This window comes from Strix uralensis, chromosome 6 (genome assembly GCF_047716275.1).
Source record: "Strix uralensis isolate ZFMK-TIS-50842 chromosome 6, bStrUra1, whole genome shotgun sequence".
NCBI lineage: Eukaryota > Metazoa > Chordata > Aves > Strigiformes > Strigidae > Strix > Strix uralensis.
In genome coordinates this window covers 1,527,877-1,546,256 of record NC_133977.1, presented here as the reverse complement: position 1 = coordinate 1,546,256, position 18,380 = coordinate 1,527,877, and the positions used below count along the sequence as shown (strand labels likewise).

General features: G+C 43.1%; 1 protein-coding gene across 5 annotated transcripts in view; it reads right to left on the bottom strand.

Annotated features, from left to right (window-relative positions):
• HDAC4 (histone deacetylase 4) overlaps nt 1-18,380 on the bottom strand; it is a 270,539-nt gene that overhangs the window by 174,282 nt on the left and 77,877 nt on the right. For 2 of the 5 annotated variants that reach the window (XM_074872453.1, XM_074872455.1), the window contains exon 1: nt 1,760-1,804. The exons of 2 other annotated variants lie outside the window; for them this stretch is intronic. In XM_074872453.1, coding sequence (XP_074728554.1) covers nt 1,760-1,804 — 45 coding nt within the window. Of the gene's footprint in view, nt 1-1,759; nt 1,805-18,380 lie in introns of those variants that run through there. One more of the 5 variants, XM_074872454.1, reaches the window with a different exon arrangement.

The window sequence follows — 18,380 nt, the reverse complement described above, 5'->3', positions numbered from 1 at the left end:
TTTGAAAATGGATGGATGCAAGGTTCAATGACAAATGAGTAAAAGCCTACCATCTTAATAACGATGATTATAATAATAATAGTAGTCAAATGTACAATTACAAATGAGGAATACCTGGCAAATCAAGGATAGAACATAAAAAGCCAAGGACTTTATGAAACTGAGGCATCCACCATTTGGTAATGATGCAGAAGACAAAAGTTCATTCCGGGATGCATTAGCAGGCACATCTGCAAGGCAAGGGAGGTCATTACTCAGGGATGTGACAGCCTCTGTGGCCAATGCACTGCCCTCAGTTTTAGATTCAACACCAGAAGATGAATTGTAGGCAATCAAGGAGAAACCTCCGAGAAAAGATTTTTAAAAATGCAACAGAGGCTCTGCAGAACTCGGTAGTTTTTCCAATGTCAGCCTATTCTCAGTTGAGGGAAGACAATATAGTGGCTCTGAGACTTTTTCAGGATGAGCCAACTATCTGCTGATGTAGGGAGCTTGAGACATCTCGAGCAAATACATTTCTGGTCTTCTTTAGTCATATACTTTCTGGACAACACTTCACTACATATCAGCGATTGGTTATTTCTGAGAAGGCAGGGAATTATGCCTCCTCTAAGCAACAAGTCCTAAAACCTAAGACTTTGCCGTTGAACTGCCAAGTCCATGTCCTCCACAGGAGGCAGCTACTGCCACTTGCCATTCACAGCTTCCTTTCCAAGCTGGTTTTGGGGTGGGCTTGGGACACAAATTGCAAAACCTCTGACGGACTCTACCATTCTCAGTAGGAACTAGAGCTTTTTGCTTACATATTTCCAGTTCCTACATAAGAAAAAAGAGCGCAGAGGACAATTGTTGAGCAATAAGACATTCCAATAAGACATCTGCAACAGTCCAAGCGACTGCTGACGAATTTGATAGTTGTTTCTTTGCAAACCATGACAGTTACCAGATTATTTTGGCTATTTTCTCCCCAGGAAGATACAGCTCAAAAGCTTACCCCCATGCCTTCCTAGCCAAAATAGAAAGAAGCTTCAATTTCTCAGTGCCCAATCAATAAAAAGCCTCAGGCAAAACCAGACAGCTGACAGTAAGCCCAGGATAAATAGCCATCAGTTGGCATCCGAGAGACTATCCCAACCACATCCTTTTAAGAGCGTGCATCCACATTCAAAATTAAGCTTTCACTAAGGAAAGAAAGAAAGGGGATGTTTCTGGATCAATGACTCCTGAATTTGTAGTTGTCATCAAGCAATTACCTTGTTCTCTTCACTGTTTTCTAGTAAAACAATTGTGAACTTGTCTCACAAAGAGAAGAAAGAGATCCATTCCTCTTCTCTCCAACCATGCCACCTTCCTGTCTGCTTCACGGCACAACCGAAAGACACTCAAACACAACAATAGCGCACTTCTCAGAAAAGTCTGAGGACAGAATCAGCCTCACAGACATCTTCACTCGAGAGATGAGCTAGTGCATGCTTGACCAGGGTTACCTTCAAAGCCTGTACAAAGAGGAGTGCTGGCAGGAGTGTCGGGAGCAGGCTCTTGGAGCAAACCCCTGGCTGCCCCACTCCCCATACTCTTCCACATCCCCTATTTTTGGTTGCATCACGGAGCAGTCTGAGCACACAGACTGGATTTTTGGGGGGAACTCACCTCAAATTCAACCTCAAACACCCTCCAGTTCACCTAACACACTCCAGCCACTAATGGGGACTCGTGTCTGAGGGACAAGCTTCAGAACAACCCTACACAGCGTCTATACCTCATCGGCATCATTTGCTATGATCCTCTGCATGGTACTTGCCATCACCATCACAAGCTGTTCCTCTTGTCTTCCCCTTCCCCCTGATTAAGGCTGCTAGTGGTCTACACGCCAGCGTAAGCCTCATCCCTTGTCATCAGGCTGCTGTCAGCAGCTTACGGGGAGGTACACGCTGTGAAAAGCGAGCGCTCCTCACTCTTACTGGCACTGCCCAGGCAGTTATGCGCTGTCTCTGTTACATGTGTAAGCCCACAGCAATTTCATGGACCCCTTCCAGGCCCAAGAACATCCAGTTTTTCCCCTGCTATCAGTACGTGGGTACCACAGTCACTTCACAAAAAGTATCTTGCATTTTATACACAAGTTGGGGGGGTTGTTTTGCTGAACAAAGTGCAAACAGTATTTGTCTGCGTTACTTCTCGGCAGGATTTGGGGTGGGTGAGCGGGTGATTCTGGTCAACTGTATTGCTGTATTTCTAAAACCAGACCATGCACTAACCTTGAAGCCTTTGGATACCAGGCGGCTAAAATAGGATCGCTGAGAAATAAAAGTCTCTGTCCCTGACCATTAAGCACAGTCCACTAAAACATCCTGACTTGCATATTAACAGCTATGGCGTGTAACAACAAGTTAAAATATTAGTAATGAGAATATCATGGACATATTATTTATTTGTCTACTCATTCAAAATTTACAGAGGAAAAAAAAAAGACTTCAACATTTACAAGAAAGCAATTAAGGCAGCAAATGGATTATTTCTCTTTAAACCTATGAGAAAATGCTCAGTGCATATTTCCTCTCTAATTTGTCTGCACTCAAGAATCTATTTTTGGAAGTCTCCCTAGACTGTATTGTAGCACCACATGTACTGTAATGGCATTTTAATTAGCCCAGAGAGCTGGAAGATGCACTATGCATCCGAAAGAGAAGCAGCCTAACAAAATGAGAGCATCCTTCTCTTCCCTTCTTTGAGATTTACAGCAGCTATCAAGTCGAAATACCAATTACGGTTTCAATTGGAATCGACTGCAACTGCTATAAAAATCCAGTGCATCGCAACAGCCTACAGAATTCAACAAAAACAAACGTAATATTTAAGCACTATTTACTCATACCTTAAAGGTGGATGGCAAAAATAAAATGCTGCAGATATCCACAGGCAGAACAGGGGATGGACGATGAAGATAGAATCAAAAAAATATTTATTAGAGCTGGACTCTAAATATGTTAGTTTTTAGCCTGCAAGTATAATCAAGAAAACACCCATTTAGATGAAAGCTAATCTAATCCTGTTTATATGGGGGTTTTTTTCGGGGTTTCTTTAATTATTATTATTACTACTACTACATCATCTAACATCCAAGTTAGCCACCTTCCATTGCCAGTGAGTGACATAATGCATAAACATCATCAGCATGGTCTTGTATATATTTAATTTGCTATAATTCTGACTTCTTTCTTTTGATGCAGTAGAAACTAGGTCAGGCTGACATTCATCTCATTTACAGAAGAGGTTGACATATCTGGAATTGTAAACCTCCTTCATGCCCATGACAATACTGATTCCTCCAGAGACATTCATGGGTCCAGATGTCAGGAGGAGCGTTTCACTGAAGCCAGCAGCAGACCACAGCACTGGGCGAGAACTATGATGGGTTTCAAGCTTTCTTTAGCATTATTATCCACGTGACTATTTCACAAGAGTTAGAAGATACTAAGGCATTATGTCTACAAGAGCTTCGTACTGCTTTCCCACCCAGAACCTAGTAAAGATAAATCCAGCAGATCCCACTTTGGTTAACATCAAGGTAAAAAGAACACTCAGCAACAGTTAATAAGAAAAGCAACCTTTATTATATTATCAGGAAGTTACCCTAGAAGCCAAATACACAAGATGCATTAAAACTGGAAATCTTGTGGTCCTCAAAGTGTTTATTGCTTAATATCCAAATGACAATACATTACTTTTCAAATGCCAAACCGTAGAAGCGTTGTGTTCTACTTCCTATGCCATTATTTTCCTTAATTCTTTGCAGTGGGAGGCTAACGCAACTCCTACTAAACATGACAATCTTCACTCTCTTCAGCAAACTCTGATGACTTCATCTGCATAAAATTTGAAAGAGATGTCATTTTAGAAATCCACGGTAATAAAATAACCCTTTACGTGTAAATGCAAGTAATCTAAAGCCTGTGGTAACCTATCCATTAGATCAACCAGATAAAGCTCACTGAAAATGGTCTGACATAATTACAGCCAAAAGAAACAGCTAGCCATTTCAGTAGACTTGCTTCCCCCTTCGGGCAAGGAAAGTCAGAACGCCCCTACAGCCAGTCTTTCCACCATCCCCCAGACAGACGAAGCATGAAGCGAGGAAAAAATAAAATACAACAGAAAGAATTACCACATTAAAGAAACAGCACGTATAGCACACTTTTGATGTGTATTTTTCCTTTTAAGCCAAAAATAGCCATATTTAATGTTGTTTTTCATTCCATTCTTCTGGAACAAGTTTCAAAATCAGCTCATTTGGTACACAGAAGATAACCACAAAGTCCAATTACGGACAAGCTTCAGCACGCACTTGCAGTAGAAGCAAAACAAGTGTCCTTCGTCCTGATCACTTGTCACACCTTGGTAGCCTGAGAGATTGCTCAGCCTTACTCAGGCAAGATGGAAAACCAAGAAATACACCTGCTCCCATTCAATGCCAAACACCTACCTAGCAAATGCAGCCTACCACAAAGGTGTGCTTAACACCAGCATCCCAACCATTCCTGAACGTGCTCTGACACCTGAGGTAGGAGCCAGCTCAGCCTCCATTTGAGCGCTTCAACACCCAGAGGCCCAACAGCACAGCTCAGGGTTTCCACCACATGGAGAACAAAACACATCATTGTGTCCCTGTCCCCCCAGAGTGCTGGGCGACTCAGGGTGGGGGTCTGCAGGGTCCTGCTATGTCCTGATGTTCTAAATCCATCTCAGATGGAGATGCTGCATGCAGAACCAAGCTGGTACTTTGCACAGCACTTCCCCATTATCCCAGCCCTACCCGATAGAACGTCAGTGACTATCAACACCAGGCAGCAGGAAAATTGTCCCAGTCTTCCTATTCCTGATATAACACCAGCCATTATCTATCAGCTTTAGGTAGTCTGTCTATAATATCTTCCATGTCAATTAATGTACAGATTTCTAAAATTTGGACTTCAGATATTTTTAAATCCCAAAGTGAAAAAAAAAAAAAAAAAAAGACTACCATTTCAAAGCATCTAAAAGTAGATTCCACTTTCACAGACTTGGTGGAACAGCAATTTCCCTGCTTGCAATGAAGAAGACGAGACTACACTGTTTATTACTATAAATATATTCACAGATATTTTCCCTGGCATGAAGCACTTCAATTTTAAAGGCAAGAGATTCATCAACTCTTATGGATAGATTCATCCTTACTGCTTTTATTCTGTCAGTGAGCACACGCTCCTGGCAAGAGTGGAGGAGGGTGCAATCTGCCACCATCTGCAGGGTGCTATCCATCTGAAAAGGTGACTGTCCTCAAGAAATTAGCATAGTCCAAGCATTAAACTTAACTCTGGAATATTATGTTCAACCAACAGACTCTTTCAAGAGCCATTCTGCAAAATGTTCCTGTTCCCTGATAACGGCATGGTGGGGTTTTTTTAGAAGTTTTAACGTAGCCTTTTATCAAAAGTGAATAAAACTTTCCATCCTTCTTGGTATGTGAACGGGGTAAAGCCAGTATTCCACAATCACAGATAAATATTTCCACAGGAGATCGGTATTATCAATGTGAGGTGCTTAATCTGCTGAGACAGATCCCATGAACTTCATCACACTAAAAAAAGCAAACTCCACAGGACTCCCTTGGCATTCAGCAGGAGAGGTGCTGCTGGCACCCGGCCATTTCACAATCACGGACTATTCAGAACACATGAATTCACATTTGATAGCTCCAAATTCACAGATATAATGTCACTTTAATCAAAACTAATATTTCAGTAGGTTTTAAAAACTGATTGGTGATACAAAAATGAAGTGAGGAAAGAAAAAAAAAAAAAACAACCTTGAAATTATCTGCAATTGTCAGCAGAAGGAGACCTACGAAGCACATTTTAAAGGCAGGAGAGAAGGTTCAATAACCTGCTTAATTTTCCCTTCTCTCCGGTTGAATTAACTGTCAGGAAGAAATCCAGCTAAAAGATAGCCTGGCTCTTCTACAGCTTCAAACGAGATTCCAGCTCCTTCCCACACGCTCACAGGACACTATGTTCAAGCTAATGAGATACCAAGTGGAGAAAAGGCTTGCCTCGTTAAAGAGGGAACAAACTGTATGTGATATGAACCAAACAGCATGGGTTTCCTTCCTTACCCCAGCCCTGCATTTAGCTAGCACACACACTAAATAAAACTCATCCATGAAACTATTTCCAAGGCAGGCTGTGTCCAAAGGCTCTGATAGTTTCCACAGCAGAAAAGGGAAGTGATAATAATTACTCAGCAACCCATTACACTAATGCTTTCAGAAAGCAGGCTAACCCAGGGAAAATTCCTGGATGAAGCAGAGGGCACGGAGAAAAGAGGCAAAGGAAACTGATGCTCAGACCCCTCCCTGGACATTGCTGGCAACGGGAACCATCTACGATTTCACTACTAAGCAGATGCCTTCTCGCCTTACAAGCTGCAGCTTCTTGAGTGGATGGCAGAATTGGAAAGAGCAGAGGAAAAAAGGGAGAATTTTTCGTTGAGGAAAATAAATAGAGAGACATGGAAACAGGACTGTCAGCAAATAGAGCAGGACTTGGGTTTGATGGAGCTGCTGGGTCCCAGGTGCCTGTCAGAGTGCAAGGCTTCAAGTTTCAACCCTTCAGAGTGCTCCATCAAGCCTTTCTTCTACAAAACAAGAGCTAAAACACTGAGGAAAAATCCCACACAAATGAAAAAAACCCCATCAGAGATCTGAGAAAGCTGCCAATCAAAGGCAAAAAACAAACAGCACGGTCAGGGAAGCTGGACTAGACACGTCTGCTTTACACACAGCTTGTTGGAGACCTACAACTCCAGAAGCTTAAGTGAGACCTGGAGAGGGCTCTTCTCACCTCCCTGCTGTCACACCAATCTTATTCAATGAGCATCAGGACAACACCCTCTGGAACAACAGTTCCATGAGCTCTGGTGTCTCACATCTTTATCCCCCATGTATCACAAGTAATCACAGATCTCCTCTTTCCCATGGCTTGAATTATGTAAGACAGCATAATTTGTTTAAACCCAGCTCCCCCCTTTTTCACATACATCCATCAGACTGGCAGAATTTAACATTAACCCGTCCTGAGTGAGATCAGCCTGCTCCCCACCTACCCAGTGCCAGGGCCAGCTCAACTGGGTCTGAAAGTAAATGCCTTTCTTCCTGCTACCTGTTTTATTTATTAGGTCAAATACTTCATCCTAAGAACTTATATTTAAATATATATATATATTTGAACTACAGCAGGCAGGGACTCATTTCAGCTCATACCACTGGGGTAAGAGCCAGCAGTCGGATGGAGGGCTGGCCAGTCTGCCGACCCACCCACCTGCACGCTCTTCCTTGGGTACCTGCACAGCCTCTGCAGCTCTACCTTCCTAAGAAACCCTTCCTCCCATGTGGTATCTTCTCCGTATTCAAGCCCGTTACTGTAACAGCATAAATTCTATTGCTCACCAGTGAAAAATCCTTTCGGTTAAACTTTAAGGATCAGACACAAGCTGACCATGCTTATTAGCAACCTGAACTGCAATTCACCCTACGCCAAGACAGCAATCCCATGTTTAATATGCCATCCTCACTCTCAAAAAGGGAAAAAGACAAGTTTTGTTTCCTTGCTTCGCTCATTTTTCAAGTAGGTGCACATAAAAACTTAAGAAAATGGCCTACAGAGTTTGGACAGTTATTTCTGTGCAGTCATATAATAGACCATCAAGACAAAGTAGTCGCTACCAGAAATACTCCAGCAAGGAAGAGCTGCAATATCATCAGCACACGAAGGGACAGCCCACGTGAATGAACAAGCGCCAATCTCCGGGGTTTTACGTACCAAATTCATGGTGCTGCTCTGGGTGAAGCTGACATGAGCACCCCAAAAATTATCAACATCCAGAGGTCAAAATCCTTTCCCAACATGCTAATTCCGAGTGCTCGAGACAAAACGGCCAACAGAGGCAGTGCCCAGCAAAGGATAACTGTTTAATCAAAAACATCAGTTAAACTCTGAAACGATCCTAGAAGTACATGAATAAACTGCAATTAAAACAATGTATGCAATTCAAAACAGCTGTGCCCAGCGTGACCATACTCCAAACTTCAACGCTGGCTCCTCACTCTCAAAATAAACAAACACCCCAAAAGACGAAAGCTTATTTTTAACTGAAGATAAGAATGTGGAGCCATTCATCAAAAGGCTGTTTTACTTTAGAATACTCAAACTAAGTATTTCTGTGGAAATTTATGTCTTTATATTAGAGCCATGATGACGACACACACTTTGTAGAGAGAGCACCAGATGGAGACCACAAAAGCCAGTTAGGCAGGTACGGGTGTATCTGCGCTCGCACAAGAGGAGGACAGCAAAGGACTTCTTACGCCGTCACGATAACAGCAACAGCAAGAACAGACTTTTTGCTTCTTGTCAGAAAGGCAGAAATCCCAAAGGCATTAATGTACTTTTTGAACTGCTTGTGATTGAATTTTGATAACGGTCCATCAACGGAGTTCATAAAGGAGCTCTTCCCAGCTGGCTCACACCAGAGCTGCGGCAGATATTTCCAGGATTTTGGAGGGTCTTGTTTTGGTTTTAGGCAGATTTCAACACACAGACCTTCTGTTCCAAGAAAGTATTTACTGTTTTCTTTTATTGCATTAATCACCAGCACACGCATCTGGCAGTCATTTCCAGCCTTGTGCTCAGAGCAAGGTCCTCCAGCAGGTAAAGAACATAATTGTCATCACTCAGGTGCTCTCTGAAAACCTTACTTGCTAACAGAAAAAGTGCCACTTGTACCACCTCACCACTACTGAAGGCCAAGAAAGCTCCTGAGCACCCGACCTTGTTGAACACAGTTTGTGCCACAAACCCAGGTTGCTCGCCCAGCTTGATAACCAACCCCAAAGGCAGGCTCCCTCGAGTGAGGCTCTCCAGCTTGCTTCCAGATTTTTTTCCCATAACAGGATGCACTGTTAACTGCTGGCTGTATAGCTGGACATCGGAGAAGGTGCTAGGCTCAAAGAAAGAAATCTTGATGGGAAAGGAAAGCAGAGCTACACTGATAGCCAGCTGAAAAGGCACACGACCTCAGAAACACAAAGAGCTGTTCTATAGGATGCCACAAGCAGCGTGCCACCATGTGTTCCTCTACGTTATACCCTAGGCACCTCTGATTTTCACCCACGAGGTTACATGGGCTTCATCTTGCACGCTTCCAGATCTGACTGCCAAACTGCGGCTCTTCCGCTGCAGCAATTCCTTCTGCTCTTCCCATTTTTTGCAAGGAAAGTCTCTTCCACTCCTCTCAGATCGGGTGTTTCAGTACACTCGCATCTGTGGGACGGCCCAGGATGCAGGCACGCAAGCTTCCAGCTGGATAAATTGTGTGCATTTCAAACAGTGTAAAATCCTTACCCCGTCTCCAAACTGTTGCATTTCTCATAAACCTGAGACTCCCCTGGGTATCTTCTCTTGTCTAGGAGAAACCCAGGCTGTTTTACACTTTGTCAGTAGTCCCTGCTGTTGATGGAAGTATTATTCTCGTGAAACTTGAGACTGCTCACCAGCTTCAGCATGCACCTCGGGGAGACCGTGACTCACCCAGAAGACAGCTCCCTACACCGAACCTTGGCACCTGCTCTGATTCACCCTGACAATAGAAAACAACAGAAAGCTCTGGCAGAGGAAAACCTCGCTAACGCCGTGAGAAAGGTACAATGAACAATTTCTCCCTCGCACTCAAAATTTCTGTTTCCTGTTCTGTTGCAAATAAGGGGTTAACACAAGCTGAAATGCTTCTGTAATGCATAAGTTTTTTCTTACCGCTTTACCACAATGGATCATTTTTCCATGCCTATCTAATAGAGTAATATTAGATAATCTTAGCAATATAGATTTGCTATAGTAAAAGCATTTTAAATTGCATTAAACACAGTAACATGAGAGTAGCACATCTTGAAACAGAAATTTCTTACCCCTGGTCTGTTGAGGAGCAACTCCTGTTTCTAAACCAAGGAGAAGCAAGTCCACCTTACCACAGGACCAACCCAAAATGCTGGACTTCGCATATGTTCAGTACCTCACTACCGGGGGATTGCGAAAAAAATATATTGTCTGACATCCTCCCTCCCTTTTACCTTAAGATTCATGTTGCTCAGTGGCTGCAGGCAGCCAAAATGCCCACCTGCTTTGCCAGGCTGCTTCAATAAAATTCTGCATGAGTCTCTACTCCTTACCTGACTGGGACAGAGTCCTTTCACTCTGAACCGCTTGTGAGATACTTAGACTCACCTAACTGATGGTGCTGAGCAGCTTCGAACAAAAAAAAAAAAAAAAAGCATGTTAAGTTTAACAGTAAAATGCACCGTAAGAAATTCACAACTCTGTGCCAAAGTTTCCTTGATAAACGGGACAAAAGAAATGAAAAAGCATATTAACAAGTATTACTTGTCCATTCCTTTTCAGCACTTAAGCTTTTACCTGCTACGTGCAGCCTCACATGGAACTGAGAAGCACAAACCACCCCACGGACTGCACCGGCGTAGATGCCGCAGCCACCCGGATACGCACAGTGCACAAGGTCTGTCCGGAGACAGCACTAATCCATAATATGACATCTCAGGAGTTTTAACACCTAGGTGAGGTCTGAAATCCATGAGGATTTCTCTGAATACAGAATCAGATGACTGCATGATGAAATATTTTTCATATGTTACAAAAGAAAAAAGATGTTCCAAAAATATATTCTGTAGAGGTCTCCAAATATTACAGCAGGAAGACAGTTTGCTGTACGCTTTAACACCTGATCCCCCTCCCAACCAAAGGCACTATTCGGCTTGCTCCAGTGCAGTTCCCAGGTTCCACCTCCATAAGCGGGGAAATGATGCAGATGAACTGCAAGCAACATACTGTGAACCACCTAAACATCATTCAAGCAAAAATGTGTTGGACCAACAGTGAAGTCCCCATTCCCAGCTCAGGAATGTCTTGAGATCCCACAGCTGCAGGGTCCCAACAGTCCGTGTGCCATCAGAAGATGACCTCAGGGTCTTCCCAACCCTCCTCTTCCCTCCAAAGTAAAAAAAATTAAAATAATCCCATTCCAAAAATGAAATTAATACGTTAGTTTCAAAACTGAATTAACCCAGTGAGGATGAGGCATTAGCAAGAATACATTCTTGATTTAAAAGCTCACTCCCAAGTTCAAGCAAGACTTAAGCACTGATTTATGCCTACTGAAAACATCAGGCTTTACATTGCACAGGAGTTGACAGGAGCTGCTGCAGGTTATGCTGAATATAGCCACGTGCTGTCAACTTGCACACTGAACCGTCTGTGAAGCAAACGCCGCCGTAACCCGATAACTGCGAGCGGAAAGGCAAGCCGCACGATCCCAGCTATAGAGCGTCTGACAAACACGGACCCCGCCACAAGCAGGAAATTAAAAACCACAGCTAAATAAAACAAAGACTGAGAGTTGCAAGCAATACAATAAGCCAACTTGTAAAAACAGCAATACCAAGAAGGGTCATCATTCTTAGTAATCAAAATATATCTGAAAGAAAAAAAAAAAAAAAATCAAGGCTTTTTTTTTTTTTTAGGCATTTCTGTTCTGTTATATTGGTTTTTGTTTGATGACTGCAAGTAGAAAAGTGTAAATGAAGATACTTGTTTTTACAGCTTGAAAAACTGCTCAAGGCACCATTAACTTACAAGTAATCTGAAAAAAAAAAAAAGAGAGGGGTTTCAGCTTTGGTTTTGTTGGTTTTTTGTACTTTTTTTTTTTTTTTTAATCTGAAGTCATTTATCTTCCATTTCTCATCCTAAAGCCATGCCTCCCACAGCTTTCTGTGTGCCCCAAAAAAGCCAAGTGGCACCTCTCAGAAAGCCTTCAGAAGTCCGCTAGAGCTTCTTGCAGCTGAGGGGTCCCTCCTTCCCATGGAAGGGGAAGGACACTGAAAAAAGATTATCAGCAAATGGGGGAGTGGGGAAATCAAAATTAACATCTCATACTACTGTGAAACAAATTTTCAAAGAGCGAGACGGCCGTGGCCATGCAATAACCTATTCCCAACAGTGCAGAAGTCCAGGGCCTTTGCTGCCAATCTCGTGGAGGTGGCATTATGGGGAAGGGGCCATCCCACCACTCTGAGCTGCTTGGAAGCTGCGCTAAAGTCCTAAGGATGTTGAAATGGCCACAGCGTGATTTTACACATACATTTAGGAAAGCCACAAAACAGATTCAAGACTTCTCGTGGAGGGAGGGAAACGTGTAGACAGATGGCAGCTTGAAAATCAGCAAATTATTAATTGGGACCTGCTAGAAAAAGCACTTAGAAACCCCACGCTGGTGCAACCAGCACTGTCCACACCGAGCCCAAACAGTCACTCCTCTCCCATGCTACAGGTGAGATTTTTTTTTTTTTTTTTTTAAATCAGAAAAAAGAAAAACCAACACAGGTATGAGTCTCTGGGTTACGCTTCTGGCTCTCCTAAATATCCACAAAGATGAAAAGGCTCCAAACTAGGGCAGATTGGACAAAATAACCCAGTCTTTTTCAAGTCAGTGATTCTCTCCCTCACAAGCGATGCTGCTTTCACAAGTAGGACTCTCTGGAGAGGAGACATATGCTGCCTGGAGTTATGAGCTAACATCTTTAAAGAATATTTTTGTTTAATGCATAACAGGCCTTGAACTTTCTCCCTCTCTTTAAATAAATTTAAAAGTAATGGCTTTTCCTTCATAACGCCCTTCCAAATCCACATTATATATGTTGAAGATCATAAAATAGAAGGCTTATTACACAGAAGACAATGTTATCACATCAGTTAACACATTTATATAAATGCATGCTTATGTAATACTTATATGCATGTATATATACAATTATTGTCCTAACACAATAATATATTCCATTAGTTTACATGAACAACAAGTAACAGTATGTTCAGTAAACGCACCATATAATAAAAAATGGTGAGAAAAATTAAAAATGGTTCAAAGAGGACCTGAATTTATTTGGAGATGTTTCAGCTGGAAATGCCTTTCTGTAAGCTTTATCCTCACCTCTTTCAGGGTGGGGAAGAGTAACTGTAAATGGGCAGTTTCCTTAGATGGTGGACTCCTGGTTTCTCACTACAAAACTGCCTTCCCTGCTTGCTGGTGAAACTGGTGGCCCATAGGAACTGCCTCTCCCTGCACAGTAACAGTGACATTAATTTTGTGTACTGCACAGCCTGTGGAAAAAAAAGTCCAAGGTAGGCACCAAACACAGATGAACAGCCCTAAAACAGCCCACGTATGAAACGAAGCTGAGGCAGGGGAAGAGGGGCACAGGGGAACACACCCATCCTGCTGCCTGGCTCGGAAACCACCGCACGCAACCCACTCCTCAGTCCGGAGGAGCACCAGCCAGCTCCCGGCAGTCACGACACGTGGCAGTGCATGGCACTCCCCAGCACCTTTCACCCTTCGTTTCTAGCTTAGGTCATTCCCTGAAATGATTTAAATACCGTAAGATTTTCTCCTTGTGCCAACTCACTTCAATACACGAACAGCAAGGTGGGATCTCAGGATGACAAAGCTGGCTGTGGGTAAGCGGCGCTGGTGCTGGCAGGGGAAGAGGAGTCTGCTGGCGTTTCCCATGCTCCAAGGCATTCACAGCTAAGAAAACGTTCATATTCTCAGTTTCTCATTTCCTAGAACAAGTGCACGTTATTATCCTGAACATATTATCTTATCTGTATGTTATTTAAAACAAAAAAGCCCGTGATTTTACACTTCGTTAAATGACAGATGCCTCCATCAGCTTTGGCTGCATCTTGCAGTGTTTTACACTGACGCTATTTTTATTTTCCTTTCCTCCCGCCAGTGATGGAGAACCCAGCCCTGTTCATCTCTCATACACTGCCGTGCTGTCTTTTGCTGGCGCAACAGCATCTGGAGGCAGTGCTGCAGTGACAGCCCCGTCAAACTGGCAGTGCCAATCAATGGCCTTCCTGAAAAAAATCAATTCTGGCCCACATTTCAACACGCCAAACGCCCAGCTAGCAAGAACTGTTTGTCCTTTGTACACCATGTGCAAAGGAGCAGCTGAAAACACTTGACATTTGTCAATTCTGTTACTGTAGATGAGATTCCCCCTGCACTGTGCACGGTTTTCCACGTCTTGAATTGGAAATGCATCAAGGCAAAGCCAATCCCACCATTACGGAAATGTACATGAAGGACTTCATCCAAACTGAAGCCCTTTGGACAGGCTTTCAGCACAAAACCATCAAGCTCACACGTGAACAGACCCGCAGAACAGAAACGTGTCTCAGCTGCAAGCTCTGCATCAACCCATACTCAACACAACTTTGGCCAGCAGGAAAACCCGGTGATGTGCTGCCTCCCTCGGGCACTGCTCTGCCACTAGCATCCCACAAGCAAAGCACAACCCCAGTTTATGCAACTCTTGCCCTTCTTCCTGGCCATAAATCTTGTGTTCTGATCCGTCTCTGCTGTATGTTAAGAAGTCACCAAGTAACGCAAGAGAAATCCTCGCTGCTTTACCTCAAACTCTTCAATACCCAAGGCATGTACTTTGACAGTTTTCCCTGAACGTACTGTTCTCAATCCATGCTTAAAAATTCATCTGTTCCCCTGCATTGTTGTCATCCTGTACTCCTGTCTCTGGCATACGTGAGGTTTGACCTTTTCAGATTTACGTTTACAGCGTTCAGAATCTTTTTGAGCTCTGTTACAGAGAAAAATGAACTGAGAGGAATTTCTGGAATGGTGACTGGACTGCTGATGTTTCCTTGGGCAAAACATGCACTGCTTGTATTCCAGCTTCCTAATACCCTGGTAAACAAGAGAAAATTGAATGACAAAAGCAACCTAACTAGCTGAAATCTTCCAAAAGATGGAAAACAGACTTCCACAGCTGCCCACACAAGTGAAGATGCTTTGGCAGTTAATGTTCAAGGGTAGCACAAACAATGCTCCAAATGAAGAATGCAGCAGAAAAGAAAAGGAAAAAAAAAAAAGCAGACCAGCAATTGTATTTCCAAGTGAAGAAAAGCCAGGCACTTACTTCCAAAAGTGTCCCACCATGCATCCAGCTTCATGTTTCTCCTTTTCCTTTGTGCTGCAGATGTCATATTTATTTTCATGGCGTACTTAATTTATATAGATACCTTCCATCCAGCTGCCTCAGTACCACACCAAGTTACACTGTGTTCCCAGGCTGGGGGAGCCCCCAGGCAGCCTGGGGTAGACCTTTCTCTCCACTGCCAGCCCCACAAAAGGCATGCACACACTGCTCCTAAAGCATCAACTACTTTTAATACATGCTCAGATTTACCAGAGCTCCCACCCTCTGTGACCATATCTGTACAGTTGCACAGGAGTGCAGAACCACGCTCTTGGATAATGATGATCAGCTTCTGGATAACCATGATCCTTCTTTAGACGTGAAATATCTTTGGGCTGGGCTATTCAAAGTATCACCAAAAAATCAAGCCTCCTGAGTCCTAAATGCTCTTCAGTGCTATAAAGTATGCACATCCAAAAGTGCTACCAAGAACACAAAAGAGAAGCCACCATCAGCACTAATATTAAGTTACAGCATGAAAGAGTTTTTCCTCTTGGTCAGTCATCTTACTAAGAACAAGTTAACCCTTTTTATGTACTTAATTTTTTAACGTGTTGATCACTGAAGATAAAGAGCATGAAGAGGAAGAGATGTGCTAAGTTCAAGGACTGGCAGCATCCCCCAAGCATCTTCTCTACAGATTCCCTACCCAAGACCTGCCACCTCACTTTGTAGCTTGCCACCCTGCAAATTATCAGCCTCCTATAAAATGCTCAGTCTCAAAATAATTCTCCCTCAAAACAAATTCATCTGCAACACAGAATGAATCCATGAGATTTAAAATATTTTATATTTAATCACCTAGTGGTATTTCCAGCACTGTACACTGCACAGATGGGAAAGACACAAATGTGCACGTACAACACTGTTACAAATCAGAAGCACTTGCCTCTTTTTAGCAATTTTTTCCTAAACTACTACTACCATGCCCAGTCTATCCATCTTGTCCTTCATCAATAAAATCTATTGATCCAGGACTGAGATGAAAATCCAGCAAAAAGGTAAAGAGAGTGATAAGAAATTGATAGCTAACTGCAAAGAAGACAGCTCATGGGGCAGAGGATATGGGGAATTACTGTCAAAAGGGGGACAGGCAGCACAAGACTCTAGGAAAGGTGCAAAGAAGTAGGAAAATAAGACATAGCTGGTAAAAAAAAATATTAAAAAAAAACAAATGAAAAGCCACCTTGACAGTCTTGCTTGGGGCTAAAAGCCAGCTCACTTTTGGCATTACTTTGAAAGCTCTACCTGTGAAAGGACAGTTTACAATATCCATAAGCTTTTGAGCAAAGTAGCTAAAAAAAGTGAGAGCCATCAGCAGAGCTTTGCCACACCACTGGGGTGATGACCCAGGTTACCAGTTAGTGCTACCATCCCCTGCCCTTCCGAAACAAAGTATTAAGACAGGATCTGGGTTTTTTTCTGGCAGCTCGAGATAATGTTGTACAGCATAGTTCTCGTAATCTAAGTGCCATGTCCTGAAAAAACACCCGAGGAAGCAGAACCTTTAAGGTTTTAAAGGATGGCTCATTTTTTCACCCCAAGAAATTGAAAATTGTAGTGCACTAAGAAGAGAACAAATTATCAATGGGCTACGAAGTTATTTTACTCATTCTTAAATTGTGATTAACACCACAAAGCCCATATTCGATCGTCTGTGGCTAACTGGAGCTCCAAAGAGATGTGTGGGAAGAGGCTGGTGTGTGTAGCTACTCATAAACCCCTAGCGAAAAGGCCCCAAGCAGACCGTCCCACAGTAGCTAGCCAAGTGTCACTGTTGGGGAGGTGACACCTCAGTGACTTACACTCAGCCTCACAGCGAGCTGCTAAGGAAAACACAAGATGCTCTCCACAAGCAAAGAAAATCAATTCTGGTGTGCCTAGAGGGAAAACAAAACAAAACAAACAAACACCAAAAAAAACCCCAACCAAACCAAAACAAACTTGGTCTCCATCACCCTAGACTTAAACCCATAGAAAAAGCATTTGGAAGAGTTAAAGACCACCCCAAAAATATGTGCTCACCTCCCATCTGGTTGAGGACATCTCTCATGTTGCAATGTATATGGCCTGGAATGAAGCTGTTGACTTAGTAGCGGGCCTTGAGATCATATAAAGCTGCTGAGATTTCTGGAAGTTACAGGGCCAGAGAGTTTTCCACAGAAAGCCTGCCCAGTTTGTGTTGGAATGTAAATTTTAGATCATAATTCATGCTTTTTTCATAACACCTTGGGAAAACACCCATCCCCAAGAGACTCAGGACAAACCCATTTACAGAGTACTAGGAACGCCACACATGTGCCCATTTTTTGCTAAATACTTCAAAAAACAAAGTCAGCAAATAGCAAGTACGCAGTTCTGTGCCTCGTGATATTTAAAAATTATATAGGTGACTGAATAGTTCCAACCATTTGAATGATTCACCCGGATGTTTTGAGTGAGCATTAGAAGAGAGGAGGTTTTGTGGTGGGTTTTTTGGTTTCGTTTTGTTGACGTGCTACCTGTTGGAAACACAAGGAACAGCAGAGCAGAGAAAGTTTAAATCACACAAACTCAAATTTCACCCAGAGGAGTAAACAACGACGCCAATACTTTGACCTGAAGCCCATAAGAAGCCTCGAGACACACGTGCTGTCAGACATCGGGTCAGGACCTGCAGTGATGTTTGCAAGAAGACATATGTATTAGAAATGTGAATACATTCCCAATTGCCAGCGAGTCGGGAAGGAATAGCTTCTGCATCCCAGTCACAAGCAGAAGCAAAACCAAAAGAAGAGCCAATAAAACACAGTTCAGACCATGAGCAAGCATCGCTAGCGGATGACATGGGGGGTTCCACAGGCACTTGCTGTCCTTAGAAAGGGCCTGCCTGCCTGGTCTCTCCTTGGTTCACTTCATTTGCACTGAAACAATTCACAACCATTCATGGGTAGGAGCAACTTCAGAGGACTAACTCCTACCTCAGTGCCATAAACTTGGAGTCTGGGTCTGCAGCTGCACCCTGGAGCCACAGGAGAAGACCTGAAGCCTGGAGCCACAGGCAGCTTTAGTGAGGTAGAGAGCTGAACTGCTGCCATTGAAATCCTTTAGTAGCAACTTGGGATCAACAAAAGACAGAAAAATCTTGCTGCTTTCTTTTCTGTAACCACTGATGGCAGCTGTGACCACTGTGACCACCACCTCCACGCCCATAAGCGCTGGAAGCGAGCGGCCCTGCAAT